General features: G+C 47.1%; 8 protein-coding genes across 8 annotated transcripts; 2 read left to right on the top strand and 6 right to left on the bottom strand.

Annotated features, from left to right (window-relative positions):
* Positions 1 to 241: 241 nt before the first annotated feature.
* Positions 242 to 3,353, bottom strand: TrAFT101_001136 (uncharacterized protein). The gene is made up of 4 exons (XM_024909437.2): positions 3,059 to 3,353; positions 2,248 to 2,938; positions 1,318 to 2,158; positions 242 to 1,240 (listed from the first exon to the last, which is right to left on the bottom strand). The coding sequence occupies exons 2-4, from the start codon at positions 2,495 to 2,497 to the stop codon at positions 826 to 828; spliced, it is 1,506 nt and encodes a 501-aa protein (XP_024765379.2). The 5' UTR covers positions 2,498 to 2,938; positions 3,059 to 3,353; the 3' UTR covers positions 242 to 825.
* A 533-nt stretch (positions 3,354 to 3,886) lies between these two features.
* TrAFT101_001135 (uncharacterized protein) lies at positions 3,887 to 5,343 on the bottom strand. Its single transcript, XM_024901715.2, has 3 exons — positions 5,217 to 5,343; positions 4,234 to 5,154; positions 3,887 to 4,150 (listed from the first exon to the last, which is right to left on the bottom strand). The coding sequence occupies exons 2-3, from the start codon at positions 5,148 to 5,150 to the stop codon at positions 4,048 to 4,050; spliced, it is 1,020 nt and encodes a 339-aa protein (XP_024765377.2). The 5' UTR covers positions 5,151 to 5,154; positions 5,217 to 5,343; the 3' UTR covers positions 3,887 to 4,047.
* A 645-nt stretch (positions 5,344 to 5,988) lies between these two features.
* TrAFT101_001134 (uncharacterized protein) lies at positions 5,989 to 7,420 on the bottom strand. Its single transcript, XM_024901714.2, has 3 exons — positions 6,864 to 7,420; positions 6,725 to 6,797; positions 5,989 to 6,645 (listed from the first exon to the last, which is right to left on the bottom strand). The coding sequence occupies exons 1-3, from the start codon at positions 7,099 to 7,101 to the stop codon at positions 6,126 to 6,128; spliced, it is 831 nt and encodes a 276-aa protein (XP_024765376.2). The 5' UTR covers positions 7,102 to 7,420; the 3' UTR covers positions 5,989 to 6,125.
* Positions 7,421 to 8,092: 672 nt separating this feature from the next.
* Positions 8,093 to 8,591, bottom strand: TrAFT101_001133 (uncharacterized protein; the record flags this gene model as incomplete). The annotated part of the gene is made up of 2 exons (XM_024906326.2): positions 8,093 to 8,167; positions 8,262 to 8,591. The coding sequence occupies 2 exons, from the start codon at positions 8,589 to 8,591 to the stop codon at positions 8,093 to 8,095; spliced, it is 405 nt and encodes a 134-aa protein (XP_024765375.2).
* Positions 8,592 to 9,324: 733 nt separating this feature from the next.
* On the bottom strand, positions 9,325 to 10,077 carry TrAFT101_001132 (uncharacterized protein; the record flags this gene model as incomplete). The annotated part of the gene is made up of 2 exons (XM_066126250.1): positions 9,325 to 9,464; positions 9,549 to 10,077. The coding sequence occupies 2 exons, from the start codon at positions 10,075 to 10,077 to the stop codon at positions 9,325 to 9,327; spliced, it is 669 nt and encodes a 222-aa protein (XP_065982350.1).
* Positions 10,078 to 11,416: 1,339 nt separating this feature from the next.
* Positions 11,417 to 12,433, top strand: TrAFT101_001131 (uncharacterized protein; the record flags this gene model as incomplete). The annotated part of the gene is made up of 5 exons (XM_066126249.1): positions 11,417 to 11,452; positions 11,531 to 11,625; positions 11,687 to 11,941; positions 11,997 to 12,170; positions 12,232 to 12,433. The coding sequence occupies 5 exons, from the start codon at positions 11,417 to 11,419 to the stop codon at positions 12,431 to 12,433; spliced, it is 762 nt and encodes a 253-aa protein (XP_065982349.1).
* A 3,904-nt stretch (positions 12,434 to 16,337) lies between these two features.
* TrAFT101_001130 (uncharacterized protein) lies at positions 16,338 to 17,457 on the top strand. Its single transcript, XM_024907532.2, has one exon. The coding sequence runs from the start codon at positions 16,554 to 16,556 to the stop codon at positions 17,259 to 17,261; it is 708 nt and encodes a 235-aa protein (XP_024765373.2). The 5' UTR covers positions 16,338 to 16,553; the 3' UTR covers positions 17,262 to 17,457.
* A 363-nt stretch (positions 17,458 to 17,820) lies between these two features.
* On the bottom strand, positions 17,821 to 18,978 carry TrAFT101_001129 (uncharacterized protein; the record flags this gene model as incomplete). The annotated part of the gene is made up of 3 exons (XM_024899264.1): positions 17,821 to 17,939; positions 18,038 to 18,358; positions 18,429 to 18,978. The coding sequence occupies 3 exons, from the start codon at positions 18,976 to 18,978 to the stop codon at positions 17,821 to 17,823; spliced, it is 990 nt and encodes a 329-aa protein (XP_024765372.1).
* Between the last annotated feature and the right edge of the window lie 438 nt (positions 18,979 to 19,416).

Genomic DNA, 19,416 nt, shown 5'->3' with positions numbered 1-19,416 from the left:
AAATACTTGTATAGTAAAGAAAAGAAAAGAATAGAAAGAAAATAGCTAGGGGAATGAATGCAGTGAGGTGAAAAAGATTGTAGTCATTGGCCTATCAGATCTCTTAAATACAGACCTATCTTCTCTCGAATCTGATGGGCTTGCTAAAAACACTCATACATACCTACATGCATTAGTAGTGTATGATTTAGCGACTTGCATAGTTCTTCAACACATATTACACCAACTTGGGTTTAAAATTCTCTAGGCCGTGTGTTGCGGCACATATATGTACAAGTTGCGCTTAAATTGTCAGTTGGAGAAGACGCTGATGCCCGCCAAAATTACACCAATCGACAAGTTCAGGGTGCCAACATATATTTGTATAGTAGATAAGGTGCATTAATACTACACAGATAGGCAGTAGCTAAATCAGCCAGGCCTATCTAATGCAAGGAGACTTCCCCCTCGGAAAGATGTTCGTTCTTTTATGCTTCGAGAGTTTATATGCATTTTTGTAACATCCTTGCCATGCGAGTCCATAGAAAATATCATAGTACCACAGAAAAAGAAAAAAAAAAAAAAAGAAAAAAAAGAAAAAAGAAAGAAGAAAAGGAAAGAAAGAAAGAAATGCCAAATGATATCATATAGCCAAACCATCAAGTCGCGCCTCTAAATAAGCAGATCGAAAACGCCAGCAGGAAACTGAGAGAAATCGTAGGCCATGTTCCCTTCCGCTGCCATAAAACCTCTTTTTTGGGTTCCGGCTCTCAATTCTCTCATCATACTGCACACATACCCTTCCCCGCGGCTGTAAATCTTTAGTCATGACTCAGAACTGGTATACTATTGCATAGGCACGCCGGCTTGTGGATTCATTGGTGGCCCTGGCATATTTGGTAACTGGGGTGTTCTCTGGGCTGCCGGGCTAGCTTGTTGGCTTGCTACCATAGGATTGCCGGGCTTCTGGCCGGTGGCCGACGTGCGGTATGCAGGTTCATTCTTGGGGTCATGCTCAGGGAAGACGGCTTGCAGTCGTCGGTACAGATCTTGAATCGATTTATTCCGTTCTTCCCTGTCTGCCACGGGGTCTATCGGCACGCTCGAGTTCTCGGCACCGATCGGCAATGCTCTCAATTTCAGAGCCATATTGAGCGGAGGCGCGCTGAGATATGGCGGGCACGGAGGGAGTTTGACATCGGGTTTTCGATCGGCCAGGGCAGCCATGTATGATAGATTTCCTTGAAGTCGTCGCATACAACTAGATGACATATTAGTGATTTAGAACAAGAGTGCGCATTCTTGCTTTTCGCTTTTCAACCGTAATTTGAAACATACTGTAGATAATCATGCTGGAACTGGCTCTCCTCTTCTGTAGGCTTCCTGTCGGGAACATTTCCATTGGCGGCAACGAATTCTTTTTTCAGTTCTTGCTGTGTTGTCTGGATCTGAATGGACTCATATAGTAACTCGTGGTTGATATCTAACAACAGTGCAAATCTCTCCTTTTCAAAACTTTCGGTTGTAGGGCTCATTGGTACCGCGCTTGCTGGGGCAGCAACCATGCCGCTCGCTGGGTTGGATGAAAAGGTCGGCGTCTGAGGGGTGGCTACTCCCATCTGCGGCTGGTGCTGGTTTGTAGGCGTCTGGCCTTGAGATATCGGCTGTGGAGTCGAGAACTGAGGCTGCTGGGGAGGCATGATATTGGTCGGCGTTCCTTGTGTTGTGCTCGGAGGTCTTTGAGGCGTTGACACCTGTGCCATCATCTGGTTCTGCTGTTGCTGAGGTAGCTGCTGGTGGGGCTGCTGCTGCTGTTGTTGTTGTTGAGGCTGTTGTTGTTGTTGTTGAGGCTGTTGTTGTTGTTGTTGAGGCTGTTGCTGCTGTTGCTGGTGCTGATGCTGTTGCTGTTGCTGTTGCTGTTGCTGTTGCTGTTGCTGTTGCTGTTGCTGTTGCTGTTGCTGCTGCTGTTGCTGTTGCTGCTGCTGTTGCTGTTGCTGTTGCTGTTGCTGTTGCATGCGCTGCAACATCTGAGGCTGCTGAGGCATCCCGGGCTGGCCCATTGGGAAGCCCTGCATGCCAGGGCCCATCATGTAGTTATTGGGAACGAAGCCTTGAGGACCGACCGACCCAGGGAGCACCTGGCCGTATGACGCGCCGGGAAATTGCTGCTGGTAGGCCACTATCACGAGTTAGCAGTGTAAGCGTTACGCTGTTGCACAACGGCTGTGCCAGCGTCAATGTGCCGTCAAGACACGGGGGAAGACCTACTCTGGTTGTTCGGCGCCATGCCAGGCATGCCCTGGCCCTGCATCATGGCCGCGCTGGCGTCCTGCATCATATGGGGGTTCGCGCCTGGGAAGACTCCTTGAGGAGCCATGCCGGCGAATTGCTGCTGCCGATTGAACATGGCCTGCTGCCCGGGCTGCATTCCACCGGGCTGCATTCCTGGCTGCGGTGCGCCGGCGGGGGGGTTGAAGTTGGGCGCGGCATTGCCAAAGCCATAGTTGGCGGAATACATGGCTGGCAAGGAGATTACACGGACGAGCCGCAGAGGCTGGGATGCTGTTCCGTCGGCGGAATTCGAGGTCGCGAGGGAGAGCTGGCGGGCGACGAGAGACGGTTTTTGCGGTTGACGATCGCGGAGCGGCTGAGAAGTTGTTGTAGATGGAAAATGGCCTTAGCGGGTCGAGGAGCGCGAAACTAGCCTAGTTGGCAGCGCTGCAGTCGCGGAATGACGTGAGATGCAGATGAACTGGGCGCTGGATCCAGTTGCACTGTCAGGCACACGATCCAATAGTCCGCAACCCGGGAGGGCAATCTGTGCGGATTTGCAGCCGGGGGCCAGCTGGTGGGATATTAATAGAATCTACGCAGTAGTCGCTGCTGGCTCGCTATCTCGAGGCCACGGGGGAGATCAGGCACAAGCACCGTGTTCTGCCAGGCGCTGCTAACGGTGTCGCTGAGTCAGTCAATAATAAAGACGGGATCTCTGCATGTGAAGACTGCAGTTCCAGCCAGGCTGCTTTACGCCGAGCACTCTTTGCAGCTGGAGGAGGGAGAGCAGCAAACTGGTGCTTACTTGGACTTTCAACAGTGAATTCGAATTCCAGCGCCGTGTTCTTCAGGCTTGCCGATGCCAATGGGAAAAGAAAAAGGCGGCCGGGAGGGACGATCAAGGTTTGCTGGCGCGCGGATAGGTGGCGACGGACGATGAAAGATTGGCTGGTTATTGGATCAGAGCAGGTTCTACGGCGAGTCTGCAATCGAGTGTAGCCACGGGCCGTGCCTCGCTTAATAAGCCCGGTATTGATAGAGCCTTCGTGCCTACAGTATGTAGATAGCATCAGGAATAATCAAGTTGAGAGGTCATATAGGCTGCAGAGAAGACACTGTTATGTATAGGTAAAAGAAATTTAGAGTAACTATAAGGTATATATATAGGTGTAGCAGTAAGATGTCAGTCCAAAACTCGGCCGGTGAGGTTGGTGATATTAGATAAGTGTAGATGTTGAGCACACAGTTTACTCGACACAAAGCATATGATCCAGTCTCGCCGCTATTATAGTACATGTATGCAGCCCTAAATCAATATCACATACCTAGTTACTAAAGCATTCTGTCTGTCTGTGATGGGCTGAGCTGTCTTTGGTACAGTCAGCCACCTCCGGGTACAACCTCACACCTTGAATGTGAGCATCATTATAGGGTAAGTCAATCTTGCAAGTTGGGTACTCATCTCATGGACAGATGAACTGTCCTTAAAAAATAAAAATAAATGACTGTTAGAGTTCTCCGGTCCAATTTGGCTGAGCTGCTCTCCCTCTCTCATGTATCTACGGACTCAAGACACTCAGTAGCGCCAATCTCAAAAAGGCGACTTACACATCCAAGAAGGACATTTCTCGCTAGCAAACGTAATCACTGCCATCCTTTACCATTCCAACCTCTGCGCTGATTATATGCTGCAGATACTTAACATACATGTAGTCATAAAAGAAGTCTTCCAAACTCGATTCCAATCAACTTGATTTTCTTTTCTATCTTCATTGGTTCTGCCCACAACTCATGCTAGTGATATGAGACGCCATATTTCGACTTTCCTTCCAAAAGGCTGATGAACTCGTCGGCCACATATTCGCATGTCCTCTCAGATGGATGCACTTCGTCATACCTAAATAGGACCATATCCAGGTCAGAATCTAATTTCACAGGCTGTAATAATGTCTCGCGCTATGAGAGAACGTATATACGTACCACACGAAATTCGACTGCGGCTCAGTCGACTGATAGCAGCCTGAGTCTCCGCATCCCCTCCACGAGCTGGTAATGTTGACAGGCTCAGTGTAATACTTGGATGGGTTCGCACGTAAATCAAGCAACAGCGAGTGAACGTCCAATAGGCTGACTGTCGCACCTGGCCAACGCTTCTTGATAAGTAGATTATACGGCGCTCCCGTGGCAAACATGGTGTTGGCGCTGGTCAGATACTCCTCCATCTTATACTGAGTCTCTGTGGTGTTAAACGACTCTTTATTGCCCCAATATTCGTTGTTTCCAGCTCCACCATTGGGGATGGAGGCATACATGGGCGAAAGTTGCAGCGGAAGCACGTTGAGCAGGACGAATTGCCTGCCTCCCAGCTTATACACACCGTCGAAGGCTTTCCAGACACACTCTACAAAGTCTGTGATTGTAGCTCCCTGGACCTGCTCTTCGCCCAGAAATCCGTCAATTCCAAGGTCATTAGTTCCGATCCACAGCGCGTAAACTGTGTTATCTGCTCTTCGGTCTGGGTATAACCCTTTATACCCCAAATCTGTCTTGAATGCCGGGACCTCGTAGTCCAAGATGGACGGGAATGGCCCATTGATATTGCCCAGGTAGTGCTGAGTAACATTGTTAGAGCACATACCACCTGCGACAGCATAATCGTAGAGCTTGGCTCCCGTTTTTTGCGCCACGAGTCTTGGCCAGGCATATCCGCCCACCGACGTTTGATTGTTCACCGGCAATAGCTGGCCAGGAGGAGGGAGAGCGTTGTGATTGAAGATGTAGTTCAAACGTCCTTCATCTGTATAGCTGTCTCCAAATGTAACTAGATTGCTTAGTTTTCGCAGACCAGATACGCTGGCAGCTGCTGCGGCCGTGGCGCATAATAGTAATGAAAGCATCTCGCTTTAGATATCTGGTGTAAGCTTCATGCACCGAAGTCTTTCTTTTGCTAAAATAAAACAAACCTCCATTTCACACGGACAAAGGGCAAGAGGGAGGGTATTTATGTATCATTGTCTTGTCTTGAGCCCTCTTCAAAGAATATTCGGACTTATAAAATCGGTGCTCTCGCATTGGACATCAGCCGACGGTATTCATTCAATCATAGATCTCCCCCACCTTGGAAGTCTGGGGTATGAAGATGCGGCCAATAAGCCTGATCACCCTGTATCCGGCTTTTAAATGCCCGACATCCCCAGATTTGCTCTCCGCGAAATCCTTCCCCGCATCGTGGATCCTGGGCCGTTGAAAGACGGCGTGTCCAAATTTGAGCATAACAGAACTTTCATGTGTTTCAAGTCAATTTGCGTATAAGTGTCTGGCCATTCTATAACTTGAAATTTAAATTACAAAATGAAGCGATACATTTTTTTTTACTTTATACAGACGACATGTCCCGAATGTTCGGACCCTCACCGCCAAAAATGAATACATCAAAATGACACTATCATCCACCAAACTATCGCTGACGTAAATGCCGACGGTTATAATAATCCCTCATCTTAGATATACGGTTCTAGATTTCCGAACCTCTTGCCTATTTTGAAGATAGAGTCTCGTGATATCTATATCAGCTTATACGATCTCCGAATGATAGTCCGAAAATAGTTCATTGGATAAGACGGCAATGGAGCGCACCATCTCCATGTGCTAGCGACTTAAAGCATATAAACATATATAGCTTAGAAGTTTATCTAATACAGTCATCAAGAAAGAAAGCTAATCTTTGCGAGAAGTCGTCACAATATCAGCTGGATGGTGTCATCTATGAAATTAAATCTGTTGAAAAAAGCAGCAGTGAAGTAAGAATATATGGTATGTATACATATATGTGTATGTGTATTCGAATAAACGGCTCCTCGCCTCTGAGCCGGTTATGCAGAAGTTTTGAAGTGGGTATTAAACCACGCAATGCACTGATCAGTCGCATCGTCCGCCTGCTTTACAGCATCCGGAAATTTGTGATCCGCCCTAACACAGAATCCATGTCCACAGTCAGGGTAGACGGTTACTTCTCCTCGAGCTAGCTCGGGCTTTGCCTCAACGATGGCCTTGATACTCTCAGCTTGAGCTACTGAAAGGTAGCTATCGTGATCACCAATCGCAAATGATACCGGCAGTGTTAAGTTGTTGATGTCGGCGGGAAGACTCAAGAGACTTGGGTGTCCCGTAAATCCAACATCAATCAGCGGCCGCCCATCAATTTTATCGCCCCGGCCCAGTAGCAAGACCTGCTTGCCACCCCAGCAGAAGCCAGCGGCGCCGACTGATAGCGAAGCGCCTTCTTCTTTGCGGAGTTGTTCAAAGAATCCCTTTACTCTGGGCCATGCCTTAGAGGGCCAATTGATAAAGAGAAAAGGAAGTATAGCACATAGAACGCGGAACCCGTGTCGGCTGAAGTAAAAGTCAGCTCTGCGTATACGTGTAGTTATCTCTCAACAGCCTTTTTTTGTTATGAAAGGTTAGTACTTACATTTTGGTAAAGATTCCAACATCACTTGATACGATCTTCATGCTCTCCATCATATACAATGGTGCCGGGTGACCTACAGCCATTAGATTTTGACACATGAAAACGGGCGTAAGGCCATATACGTGGACTCTGAACTTACCTTTCATGAAGTCGGGAGCATACACCTTGAAGTCTCCTTTGTCGGCATAGCTATCCGCAAGCAGCCTCACGTTGACAAATTCCCACCCAAATGCATCTGGGAGGAGAACCACAATGCCTTTAGCAGGCCGTCCATCAGCTGGATTGACAACATATGTGTCTAGTCCGTAAGCTTTAGTGACTTGTCCACGCGGTTGACCCTCGTGGACGGAACCACGGTAACAGTCTGGGCATGACATTTTGCTTGAATTTTTGGTGCTATTATAGCGTCGAGAGAGATGCTGCTGCTTCTGTTGTTCGATTAACAATAGGCGTGATTGCGTCAAAGTAAATTTGAGGTGAGGGGCAGTCGAATCACATGCAAGAAGATTGTGATATAAGTTTTGTAATTGTTTCAATGCCAATGCCGGCTAAACACAAAGTAAACAAATACTCGGATGTTTAAACGAACTTTCCAACCGCTGGTTCAATTGAACGAAAGTGATTTCCAAGTAGGTGGGAAGAAGAGTTTTGAGCGTCCGCTGGAAGACTGCGTATTACAGGGTTACCAAGTGCTCAGCGCGAACTCCATACCCGATACATATCTAAATACCTACAGCAAACGTGCCTGCTTGTTATACTAAGCCATGCGGTGAATGAACAATTACGGCGTTAAGAGCTAAGCCCGATAGAGAGTATTTACGTAGGAATCTATCTCGTGCCAAGTGGATATAGAAAACAATATACATCACAAAGCGAATACGAGCTTACAACTCAAGTAATACGCGCATCAATTTAGGTAAGAAAATGGAACCATTATGTGCGCCTTATCTGGCGCTGCGTGCTGATAATTCGCCGTGCTCGGCACCTCCGACCACCGCTTGCCTGCTTGATTGCCACAAGCGAAATAGCTCAGAAAACGATGATACCTTCGTACGCAAAAAGCGGAGCTCAGCTGCTTCTTCGACGCGACTTCATCGGCTCCGAAGTGACGAATTAATGCTTTTCCATCCCCGAGGTGGTCTGATCAAATGCTATAGCAACCGAATACCGTGCTCCCTCAAAAAGTTGGCCAGTGGGCCTCTCTATATGCTAACTGTAGCAAGCTAGCTGGTTACATGTACCGTTCCTAGCAAATGACGGGGCCAATTGGGCGAAGGAATGCGGTACATATGCCAAGCTAGAGAAGCCACACGAGTTTGAGAGGGAACAGAATAAATGGAGTGGCATCTAAATGACACAGTTAGCTGGCTAAGGCGGCAGTATCTCTGAGAGATTAGCAGGCTCTGTTCCTGGACGATATGCTGGATATGGCGACGAAGGGCTCTGTTTACATCTCAGTGTCAGTATTCATGAGATAGCGCGGATGCGTGAACTGAGATATCTAGTCTAAGAGGCAAATGGAGAGACGAGTACTAACCATCATTTCTGCCGGGCCTCCTTTTACCACGTTATATCTGGCCTCCCAATCTTCGCTTTTGGCAAGGAAACAGTAGTACAGCCAGTCAAAAACTTTGGGGAGTGGAATTGTAATCTCTCCTTCGTAGCCAGCTAAATCTCCTTCAGATGTGTCATAGTCTGGATTAACAGCCCTTATAAAAACCGTGAACTGCCATGGATCTGGTTCGCCTGGGGCTTTCGGTTGATATTTTGTCCGTAATGTGATGGATGCTTCGTCAAGAGCCGCCAGATCTGCTATTAAAAAGCAATCTGTCGCTATGCCAGCGGGAATCTCGTTCTGCTCTCGCATGATCTTGAATCGTTGCCGTAAAACATCAACACCTGCTCCTTCCAATGATGAATCACTGACGAAAAGTGGTTGATGATGAGAGCAAAGACTGGATGCTCTTTTCCAGCCTTGATTGAGCTGTGCATTCTTATTACAAGTATAGGCATATTGAAACGTTCGCCATTTCTGTTCAGTTCCCTCGCTGTACGCCGTCCGGAAAATGACAAAGCCCCATCGAAACAACTTTGCATCGGACATATGATTTAACCATCGAGGCTGAGCCGCCCTCATCTTTGCCGCTCGCTCTGCGATTCGTTGTTGTCTCAGGTTTTCGCGCCGCTCTGCTTTCACTTCCTTGAAAGTGTGGCTAAGACGGTAGTTCGCATGGCGCTGTATCTTGATATCGTCTTGAGTGTATAAGATAACATCAACTCGACCGGCGAGCTTCTTGTCATCTTCAACAAGGTGAAACCTCCAAAAACTGTGTCTGCCACTAGACTTGTTCCGCTTGGCGACTCCGCACACAAGAATATCGCGCTCATCTTCCGTTAGTGCGTTTGGGTTGGACAGTGCCTTGTTTCTGAGCTCTTCCCGCTCTGAAACTGAGCACGAAGTCCGAACTGATCTGTCCTTGCCCCATCAAGCTCGCTTGGATATTCATCTTGGGAGCAAGTGAGACTATTCCGGGCTCGCTGAATGCGTAGTTGGAAATATCTGTTGCGAAGACAGGCACGAATTTTGTGCTGCCGTCAATTTAAACTGATGCTTTGCCATTTAGCATGAGAGTGCCTGAATAAGTCATATCGGCATCAAAAAACCCATATGTTTCTTCGAAATTGATTTCAGGAGAAATGGTCCCCACCATTGTAACTCCAAATCGGATTTCACTTTTCACTAATATATTAGTCCCGGATAAAACGTCTCTTTTAAGAATCATTTTTGGCTGACTACTACAAGTAGTGTTTGAAGTTTACTCACCTGAGCCCTCGAGTTCGATGAGCATAAAGCCATCTTTCCCACGACAACTGGCTGACCGATCTTGCGAAAACAAGAGCTGAGAAAAATCCGACTGTTCTAACACCAGAGAACGCGCGGGGCGAGAGTCGCTATACCGAGTAGCATTAAGTTCGTCCGCCCATGTTTTCGCATCTGGACTCCAGAAACGCTTGTCGAAGGATTCGTCCAGGCCTCTCTTCGTAATGGCGTCTGCACGCACAATATCATTCCAGTAACCCAGAGAATCACCATAGTCGATTCGTACGTATACAGTTCCAGAGTCGCGCTTGACAAGCGAATAATCGTAGGAAATGTCCATCTCATACACCAGAGGATTAAGCGATGGAGCCCTCTTTTGTAACTCTTGTTCGACTGTGAGATTAGTCGATAAGCGCATATCCTTAACAACTCCATAAGTCGCAAAGCCGCAACCTTCAGGGAGTTTCACGATGGTGCCGTTGGCACCATCCTCATGAACCGCATCACAATTGGACTGAGGTGAATCGTCCATGCAGATATAACGAGCTGTATAAACAGACTTTGCATCTCGTTTCTCACTTGTCTCACAGTCTAAAAACTGGATATGAGAATGATCTCGTGTAGTCAAACTAGTCACTACATCAGGAGGTCCATCAATTACCACCACTAAGTGCCAGAGGTTAATAAACATGCCCTTGAAGTGTTATTTCTATCAGTATAAGTTTACTTACTTCCAAAAGCCCCAGTGACTGTATCTGAGCCAGATGATATCGATGAGTTCTGAAGGGACTCAATATGGAAATCTGGCACATAGGTAGTGGGTGGTAATGTAGGAAACTTGGAGACTTGTTAGCCAGTTTCTTACTATGGCAAATTGTATAACTCTCGGTACTTACGAGATTTGTTAGAGGTACAGCCTGGAGCCTCAGGTCACTCAATAAACAAACAGTTTACCTAAATTACATGTAGGTCGCTTTTACACCGCTTTATAAGGCTGCTTCATAACGTTGTAGTTATTAGAGCACTATAACTGGATACCCGATATGTCTGCTATTATACAAGTATTTTTAGCTATACGGCGAGGTCAAGTTCTTTTTCAGAGTTGCTATTTTGTATCAAGTTTCATTGGAGTTCAGCAATTCAATCACTGTGATATGATGGGGCTTTGTGCTATATTATAGAGAACTCATCTTACCGAGTATTGGTGCTATGACGAAGTGTGTTTTGGATAAAAATATGTAGCATCCTAGCTGCGATGTATACATTTTTTACACTTGTGAATAAGGATATACGGGGAATTGCATTTAGACATCGTTTATACAAGGTATATCCTAGCACAAGGGAAATAGTGACATTCTATTATTATCAACTTTTTGTATATTTGAATGAATTTTACTTCGTCAACATCCCTAAAGCATGCAAGGTTTCTCGTATGCAGGTGGATCGGCCTCTCCCTTGACGGAAGGATGCAGCGAAGTGAAACTTGCCTTTAGGTATAATCGGGCTTGCCGGCACTCTTATCATGTACAAGTCTGCCCAGCTGTCATATGTAAGTGAGAACGGCAAGTATCATTTGCGGTCGCTTGGTTGCAGCAATACGAAACTCTTCGACAACAAACGCAAGCGCACGAACCAGCACGAATGCACGAACCAACATCGGTAGATGTGAGGAAAGGAGTCAAGTTTTGTCTGCTCTTCTCCCAGTGGTTTAGATTTTTCCTGACACTTCCTCTGTCTGTTGCTCTCTTACTCTTCTAAATTTTTCTAACTCTCACGCCATCTGACCTTCTCTTATTGTCCTAAATCTTCTCGACGTCTGCTCTCTTTTTGTGTAAACGTACCTCAATGAGGTGAGCTGGACTTATTCCAACATGCGTTGTTCAATGCCTCTCTCACTCTACGGCTTTGTACGTGAGCTCACATCCCTCGACAAACGATAAGAGTTTGAGGAACTACCTGCTGCCATTGGCTAACATTCAGATTAGCTGTGGAGTTTGCTCCTACAGTCGCTGGTGCATTCTCAAATTCTCTCCAATCTCATTCAGGTTGAGGCACCGGGAAACTTTTCGGCATCTTGCAGGTATGTTCCCTCCCTCCCAATAGAATCAAGTTTTAAAACACTAAACGCATTCGTCCTATAGTGCCACGTTTAACCAGAGCATTGCGTGTAGCCTCGCCCTCTCTCGAGTCGCATCAGGAACCTTTATCCCTACCTCGAACGATCTCCCTAGGATCTGCACTGACGCCTGTTTGAGCGAACTGAAGAGCTTACGGGTACAGCAGTTCTCGGTTTGCAATAGTTCAGACGTAGCAGTTATTAAAGGTTTGGCGTATCCTGCGACGTATAACACAGACCTTCTCTTGTTTACCTACAACTACGCGTGTATGAAAGATTTGTGAGTATAGCGACCATCGTAATGTGCCGATTTTAACTCATTCATGCGTGTTCAGGACTTCGAATGAATACTGCTTTCCCGACGTCTGGGAGTGGAATAGTGACACAACAGTTATGACCTCTACCGAGCTATGTTCGGACTGTAACCTGCTTATCCAGCAGGCTCAACTAGAATCGCCATTCGGATACGACGATGATGCGGCTAGCGATTATTCATCACTGACATCATCGTAAGTTCCTATAGACGAGCAACAGAGAGATTATTCAAGTAACCAGTCGATAGATGCAAAGTTACGAAATATCCAATCACTTCTCCATCTGCTTATACCTTGTCGAGGTCGAGGACAACGAAACTCGCTTCAACCAGAGTTACTACCACCACACCCGCCGCACCTTCGTGCAAGTCAACGGATACCATCAAGAAAAACGACACTTGCAGATCCATCAGCGAGTCTCAGAAGGTGGCGACATTTTATCTCATACAAGCCAATAACCTCCCTGGGTACTGCTCGCAATTCCCTCCAGCTGGATCAGATTTGTGCATACCCCAAAGCTGCGATCTTTACACCGTGGCAGAAAATGACAGTTGCTACGGAATTGCCCAAGCTCATAACGGGATATTCTCTGCCACGCAATTGATCTCCTGGAATCCAAACATTAACCGACAATGCTCAAACCTGAACCAGATTGCTGGATATCAAATTTATGTCAGGTATGTAACTGTTGGGGTTTTTAACGTTTCTGTCCTAAGCAACTATCTAATTGTCAAATCTCTATTTACTGTCTGTCACATACACTGATTAGAATGCGTTTCTAGCTTCCCAGGGCCACCAAGTCTTGTTGCAACAGGAAGCGAGTCCATCACAACCCCAGCAGCGTAAGTGTGGCATTAAAACTTTCCGTCGGCCGTTGGTATGCCCACGCGCTCTCTTACTAACCGGAGATATACACCATTTAGGGCAATTCCTACAAACCTGTCTCTAAATACAACCACACACTGTAAGTCTGTTCTCCGATTCGATTTGGGTTATATAGTTTAACCATCTGAACAATCTTTACTTTATAGGCGGTAAATATTACTTGGCTGTAGACGGCGACAGTTGTGCAAGCATATCCATGGCCACGGGTATTTCTATAAAAGACTTCTATTTCCTAAATCCAATGGTAAATAGCACCTGCGGTAATCTATGGCTCGATACATACTACTGCGTCGAAGCCGTAGGCAACATCGCCACGTATTCCGACTACAATCAGTAAGTTCCTATTCCAAGCTCTCGGTCCTTTTGCCTTCTATTCAACGTCTCCCTATATTTCACGCAAGCTAGCCGAATAATGTCTTATTTATACTCACACATCTTCGACCACAGCGCCAGCCTGAGCGTCAAGGGAGGCCCTTGCCATCAATTGGATGCCCCCGCTAGCTGTTTTGTCACTATGTATAGAACTGTCCATCCCTTTACTTGGCCTGCGGTTGGTCAAGCTAGAACGAAGACCAGCGCTCCCTCACCGCAAGTGACATTGATGGGAGACCTTCCCTTGGCACCAGGCACTCTAGATTGCGGAAGTTACACTCAGTATTATAACTCTTCTCGTCTTAACGGTAATCAGTGTGGTATGGTTGCATGGGTTTTTACACGTAAGTTTCCTTCATTCCCTGTTCGGTGGCTTTTCACGTTTTTGATGCCTCTACCATTGATTTCTTGCAATCTGCTACATGCAGCTTCTAAGGCTGACAATCTTCAATTGCTACGCACAGTCAACGTTACCGACTTTGTTGCATGGAATCCATCTCTCTCGTATAACGCCACCGATCCATCTGCCTGTGTTCTTTTGCCAGGTTACTGCTACTGCATTGGGGGGGCCATTATCCGCAAGTAAAGGAACACCTAGCACTCCCCACACTAAGATCAGTAGATTTACTACCCAAACGATCAGCGTGTCCTCAACTTCCCCAACTATCACGTACTCTCCTAATGGTTCGTGTGGTGGCAAACAGAGTGAGTAACTTTTGATCTGCTTCGAGATTTACTTGCTGTACTGGCCTTGCCAAAAGAGTCTGTTATAAGGACAATTGCTGACTTGAATTGTTGAAGAATACACTTGCGAGCCTCCAAATTGCTGTAGCGTTGACGGATTTTGCGGCAACACCACCGATTTCTGCGGCTCGGGCTGTCAGTCAGCTTTTGGCGTTTGCGGTACTGGTCCTGTAGCTCCAAGCAAGGCAGCCCGATGGCTATAGAGCTTCTAGATTACGCTAGACTAGCCTTCAAGTGTTGTTGGGAATCGATGAGTTTGTAGCACGGGCAGTTTGTGCTGCGTTTTTAGTAAGAAAACAGAATGACTTGTGGGGAATGTATTTTGTGCTTAGCAATGCTGAAAGCCCTATTGAAAAATTAGAATTGAAGTGAAAAGAGTGTATTTGTTCCTGTTAACGAGCCTGAAACGAGATCAATATGATTCGAGTTTCCATGCTACACTCTCTCGGTTCTCGTCGGTTCGGAGATGAGTGCATTATGTAGCGGTACAACCGGCACAATCCGTCTTCTTTCCGAGAATACGACACAAACGGATACCCCAGAATCCACACTCACCAGTGCCAAGGCAATTACGCAATGTATAAGAATCAAGCTTCTATTTAGCCTCCCAGAACGGGGAGCAGATATGAGCCTGGCCAATATTCAGCTGCTACTTGTAGGCTAGAGCTGGCCTCAAGGGGCGTTGTAAAGTTAACGTTACGGCAGTTTGGAAGACGTGGAACGGATGGATCTTTAATATCTTGAACCCGTTTAGCATTCTTAGCGTGCATGGAAAAGTAAAAAATGGCGCGGCTGGGCATCGATAGTCGTTTTTCTAAATTTCAAGCTTCTTTCTAGAACAGGCAGGCCGTGAGTCGCCGGGTATCGCCAGTTGCGGTGTGCCGCTCTACGCTTCTTCTTTGAGAATGGGCTTTTGTAATAGCAACCCCAACATGCATGGCGTTGATGGAACAAAGCTAAGTTGTCGCTGCCAATCCCTACTCCTTTTGTCATCGTTTTGAAGTACGTCTGCTTAGTGTTTCCTTCACCAGCCGTCAGCTCAGAGACCCCAGCGTCGTGTCGATATGGATTGAGCCCGTCACGAGTTGCTCTGCGCACGTCTGCCAAGGACGGCAACAGATATGCTGGCTTCATATATCCCACCCTCTTGCATTTTGCAACGTATGAGATGATGTTAGAACGCATAGCCAAGACGCGAGACGAGTTAAAACTATCCATATTTCCTTATCTCTACTTATATAACGTAAAGGCATCAAAGAGGCAGGTGCTTTTATAGGAGCTCTGGAGAATGCGCTGATCGACAGGCACTTGGGTCTGGCCCCTGTACTTGTCAAATACATGCTTATATATGAAGCGGAGATAGGTTTTCTGATTGGTGGGATCGTAGCTGTCGGTCCGAGGCACCAAATTCCAACACGTTCCTGTTCTATTTTGTTTCATGCGCGACAAAACCATGCAGAAACATTCCACAACCTTGGCAGTCGACCTTGGTACTTTGATCTCTCTGTAGAATTCAGTCAATATCAAGCCTACTGACTGATTGACACAAAATGGAGTTGGTATTATGTACTCAAAATGGAGTTGGTGTCATATACTCATTATCTTGATTGAAGATGGCGACGGATGTGAACTATAGATAGGGTTTATCCTCATTCGCCAACTACTTTACGCATTAGAAACACTGCCCAATTACCAAGCAGCCACTGTTTGTAGATCAATTTGACGACCTTGGCGTCTTGGCTTCTCACAACTCGCTCTCTTGCGTCCCACCTACATGCATGCATTTATAAAGCTTGCCAATTGCACTGCAGCTACTACAGAGTACGATACTACATACATAGACAATATGGAGAACTTGGCATGGAGTCTAGGTGAAAATGGAGCTTTTTGTTGGAACTTAACCACAGAGACGCAGATGCAGCGCGTTTAGACATGGCTGGACATGGACGGCAAACATTTAGCCCGCTGACGATCTGCATCAGACCAGGATGATTCTATCTTGCTTCCCCATAGATGGAGCTGTCATCCGCAAGTGAATCAAATCCCTTGTTTTATGACTCTTACTATATTTGGCCTTTTGCTAACCAACATCATTACTTGGGCGAGTCTATGTATCAAAGCTGTCCACATATATGGTTCAAGCCCCTGCGGCGTTGCATGGAATGCCAAGAAAGCAATGTGGTAGCACATGGATGTGGTAGTATCGAAAATTAGAAGTAATGAGAGGCTGGTACGCCTAATCTGGCAGGCTGTCGCTGCTTATCATGGACCACATTGGCAACATGCCTGTCGCCATCTCTAACACAGAGAAACCTCGCGATGTAACGGCACAACTGCACCTGCTTAACAAACCCTTTGAAATGGACCCAACTCGATAGTTTCACTGAATCAAACCAGCGGCCTCAAATACTTTTGTACCAAGCGTTGAATAATACTTAAAGGACCGCTCTTGTCTCTCTCTCAAAGGCTCTTGTCCTAATCTATCTCGCCAGAGTTTCTTATGGCACGAGAGCCAAAAAAGAAAGACAAAGTTCATACGCCTCCTCTCTAAATATATATAAGTTTCTTCTTATTACAATGAAGCTGCTCGCTTCTATACTTGGCCTTGCTGCCGTGGCTCAGGCCCATATGGAACTAACCTGGCCTTATGCCTTTCGCTCCAAGTTTAATCCCAACGTGCCAGAGTCTTTAAGAGACTACAGCATGACCAGCCCTCTCTTGGCTAGCGGAAGCAACTATCCTTGCAAGGGTTACCAAGTCGACTTCAACAGGCCCGAGGGTAGGTCGACTGTTACCTGGCAAGCTGGAGGCACCTACAACTTTAGTCTTTCCGGCTCTGCTACCCACGAAGGCGGGAGCTGTCAAGTTTCGCTGTCCTACGATCAGGCCAAGACCTGGAAGGTCGTCCACTCTTGGATTGGCTCATGCCCTCTCAAACCAACGTGGACTTTCACCCTGCCCAACGACACGCCTGCTGGAGATGCCCTCTTCGCCTGGACCTGGTTCAACAAGATTGGCAACCGAGAGATGTACATGAACTGCGCCCACGTCACCATTCTGGACCGCAGCGGCTCTGGCTTTGACGAACGCAGCCCTTCTGATCCTTACCTCAGTCGCCCTGCCCAGTTCGTTGCCAATGTCAACAATGGCTGCGGCACCCTTGAGGGCAAAGATGTGCTGTTTCCTAACCCAGGCCCGGATACAGACCTGAATTCTCAAGGCACTGCTCCCCCAACTGGCAGCTGCCCTGCTGGTCAAAAAAGAGCCTGGCCCTTTGCTGTCTGAGTCGTCATAGGTACTCAGATAAGACATGATCGGGTTGATGGAGATGTAGGGGAAACTTTGGTCAGCACCAGGGGCGTGCAGGTGGATATATCTGATTCAGTATATATTTCCGATAAGCTATAACGCTGTTGTATATATTCAAGAACAAGATTTCTTACGAATACGATTCAGTTTATTACTTGTTAGGTTTTGTGGTGAGATGAATTTACGTAGATGTGTTACACCTTTAACAATGAAGGCGGAAAACTTGATGGATACGGTACAAATGAGGCTCTTTTATGAATTCATGGTTCTTGTATATCTCATTGAAACAGTTGCTAGCTTTAGACAAAATAACTAAACTGACATAGGTGCATCTCATATAACTCAATATTCTATACTAAGCATAGGAACTATACGCTTGATCCAAATCCCATTCATAATTCAACCAAATCCAAATCCAATATTCGTTAAATTCATTGCAATAAAAAATCAAGAGGGGGTATAAGATAACCATATTATAAATATTTTTTTGTTGTTTTGTGTGTGCGTGTGTTGTTGGAACCTCGCCCCCATACCGTCATTGTTTTCCATTCGCAACGACCACAGCACTCGTATTAGTGACACCATTTGTACTACCTGCATCATTCACAGTAGGCAATCTATCCTTACCGTGAGGACATTCTAACTCTTCGTCATCTGCCATTGAAAATGTTAGTAAAGAAAATCCATTAATTCACCCCCCCCCCCTTATTTTTTGAAAAGAAAAAAAAAATGAATAAGCAGAATAGCCATACCTTCATCCCCCAAATCAGAAAAGCTCACATCGTCAGCAGTCAAATCCAGAGCCGTCGAGGCAAAGCTGTAGAAGACGCTCAAGAGCTGAGCCAAGGCAATGAAAAAGGGCATGAACTGTCCAGGGGCAGCCAAGCTGTGCACACCGGAGATGTTGTTCCACTTAAGCGCCATCTCGACGTAGACTATGGCGCCGATATTGACCAAGAAATCGAGAGGCCCGTAATTCATGGGGTTGTCGTCCTCTCTGGACTTTCCGTCTACTTCGCCGCGAAATCTGCGGACAAAACTGGCCGCTCTGACAAAGGTGAATAGAATGATGGCTACGTAACTTGCGTGTTAGTGAAGAGAGGAGAAAGGACAAGGAACTTGTAAAAGATGGCAGAACCGTACCTCCAAGGTAGAAGACGACCGAAAAAACACCGCCAATGATGGCAAACACGGATCCCACCTTATTAAGAGTGCGGAACCAATTCCAGATGCTCACTTTGGCGAAGAAGAAGGCCTTGTCGTCGTGGCATGTGCGCGGCAGCGTGTCCATGCCATGCCACCAGAACCAGGCAAACAGGGCAATCAAGCCTCCCACCTCAAACGTGTAGATGAGCGCCGTCGTCTGGCCCTTCCAGTACGGCACTCGGCAGACGCCCACCTGGGCGAGCAGAAGCGTGAGAATGGGGAAGACCTCGACCGGCTGGAGGATGGTGCTGCCGTCGCTTGCCACGGAGCTGCCCGCGGCCTGCTGCAGGAGGTGGACAAGCACGATGCCGGTGGCCAGCACGAAGATGATTGTGCCCTGGCCGAGGGCGTCTTCGGTCTTGAGAATGGCGCTGGCGAGGCCGGAGAGCTGCACGGTGATCATCTGGATGTAGATGCCGACGCGGATGCCCAGGCCGTAGAGATCCGAGTTGCCCTGGACGGGGCAGCTTGCGACGGTGGAGTTCATGGCTATGATACTGCAGTATCGGCCTGGATCATGGGGCCGCGACGAAGTTTCAAGCTGTTGTTGCTGCAATTACTCTATCTTTGGAGTTGCAGCAGGCTCCAGCGTGGCTTATATGAAAGAGAAAAGTAATGAAACCCAATATCGACGACGCAACAAAACCCAACAGCTCCCGATGCTGTGGACATAGCCCCGTGTTATCATACCTTGCTGCACATCGCCAACGCAACCTGCTGTACGGCACTAACACCAGGCCATAGCCACACGACCAGGCAGCCTCTCCACAGGAATCGGCGCCTGTATGCGAGAGTGAGTGTGTCTGGGCGCCTAATAGGACCTAGTGCTAGTAGTTGCAGTAAGTAGAAACCAGGGCTGTTCTGTCTCACTCCCAAGGCGGCCTCCATTTTCAGCCTCACTTTCTGCCCTCTCCTGATTTCTTCT

This window comes from Trichoderma asperellum, chromosome 1, assembly GCF_020647865.1.
Source record: "Trichoderma asperellum chromosome 1, complete sequence".
NCBI classification, from domain to species: Eukaryota; Fungi; Ascomycota; class Sordariomycetes; order Hypocreales; family Hypocreaceae; genus Trichoderma; species Trichoderma asperellum.
Note: the sequence above shows the minus strand (reverse complement) of the source record. Positions and strands in the feature narration are given on the sequence as shown.

Bases quoted from the DNA above. Each gene is read 5' to 3' on its own strand.
- TrAFT101_001136 (XM_024909437.2), bottom strand. From the start codon at position 2,497: ATGTATTCCGCCAACTATGGCTTTGGCAATGCCGCGCCCAACTTCAAC. The intron at 2,159-2,247 runs GTAGGTCTTCCC...AACTCGTGATAG, and splicing joins CATGGCGCCGAACAACCAGA to TGGCCTACCAGCAGCAATTT. The intron at 1,241-1,317 runs GTATGTTTCAAA...TATGTCATCTAG, and splicing joins TTCCAGCATGATTATCTACA to TTGTATGCGACGACTTCAAG.
- TrAFT101_001135 (XM_024901715.2), bottom strand. From the start codon at position 5,150: ATGCTTTCATTACTATTATGCGCCACGGCCGCAGCAGCTGCCAGCGTA. The intron at 4,151-4,233 runs GTACGTATATAC...GGTCCTATTTAG, and splicing joins CCGCAGTCGAATTTCGTGTG to GTATGACGAAGTGCATCCAT.
- TrAFT101_001134 (XM_024901714.2), bottom strand. From the start codon at position 7,101: ATGTCATGCCCAGACTGTTACCGTGGTTCCGTCCACGAGGGTCAACCG. The intron at 6,798-6,863 runs GTAAGTTCAGAG...TAATGGCTGTAG, and splicing joins TGCTCCCGACTTCATGAAAG to GTCACCCGGCACCATTGTAT. The intron at 6,646-6,724 runs GTAAGTACTAAC...CTTTTACTTCAG, and splicing joins GTTGGAATCTTTACCAAAAT to CCGACACGGGTTCCGCGTTC.
- TrAFT101_001130 (XM_024907532.2), top strand. From the start codon at position 16,554: ATGAAGCTGCTCGCTTCTATACTTGGCCTTGCTGCCGTGGCTCAGGCC.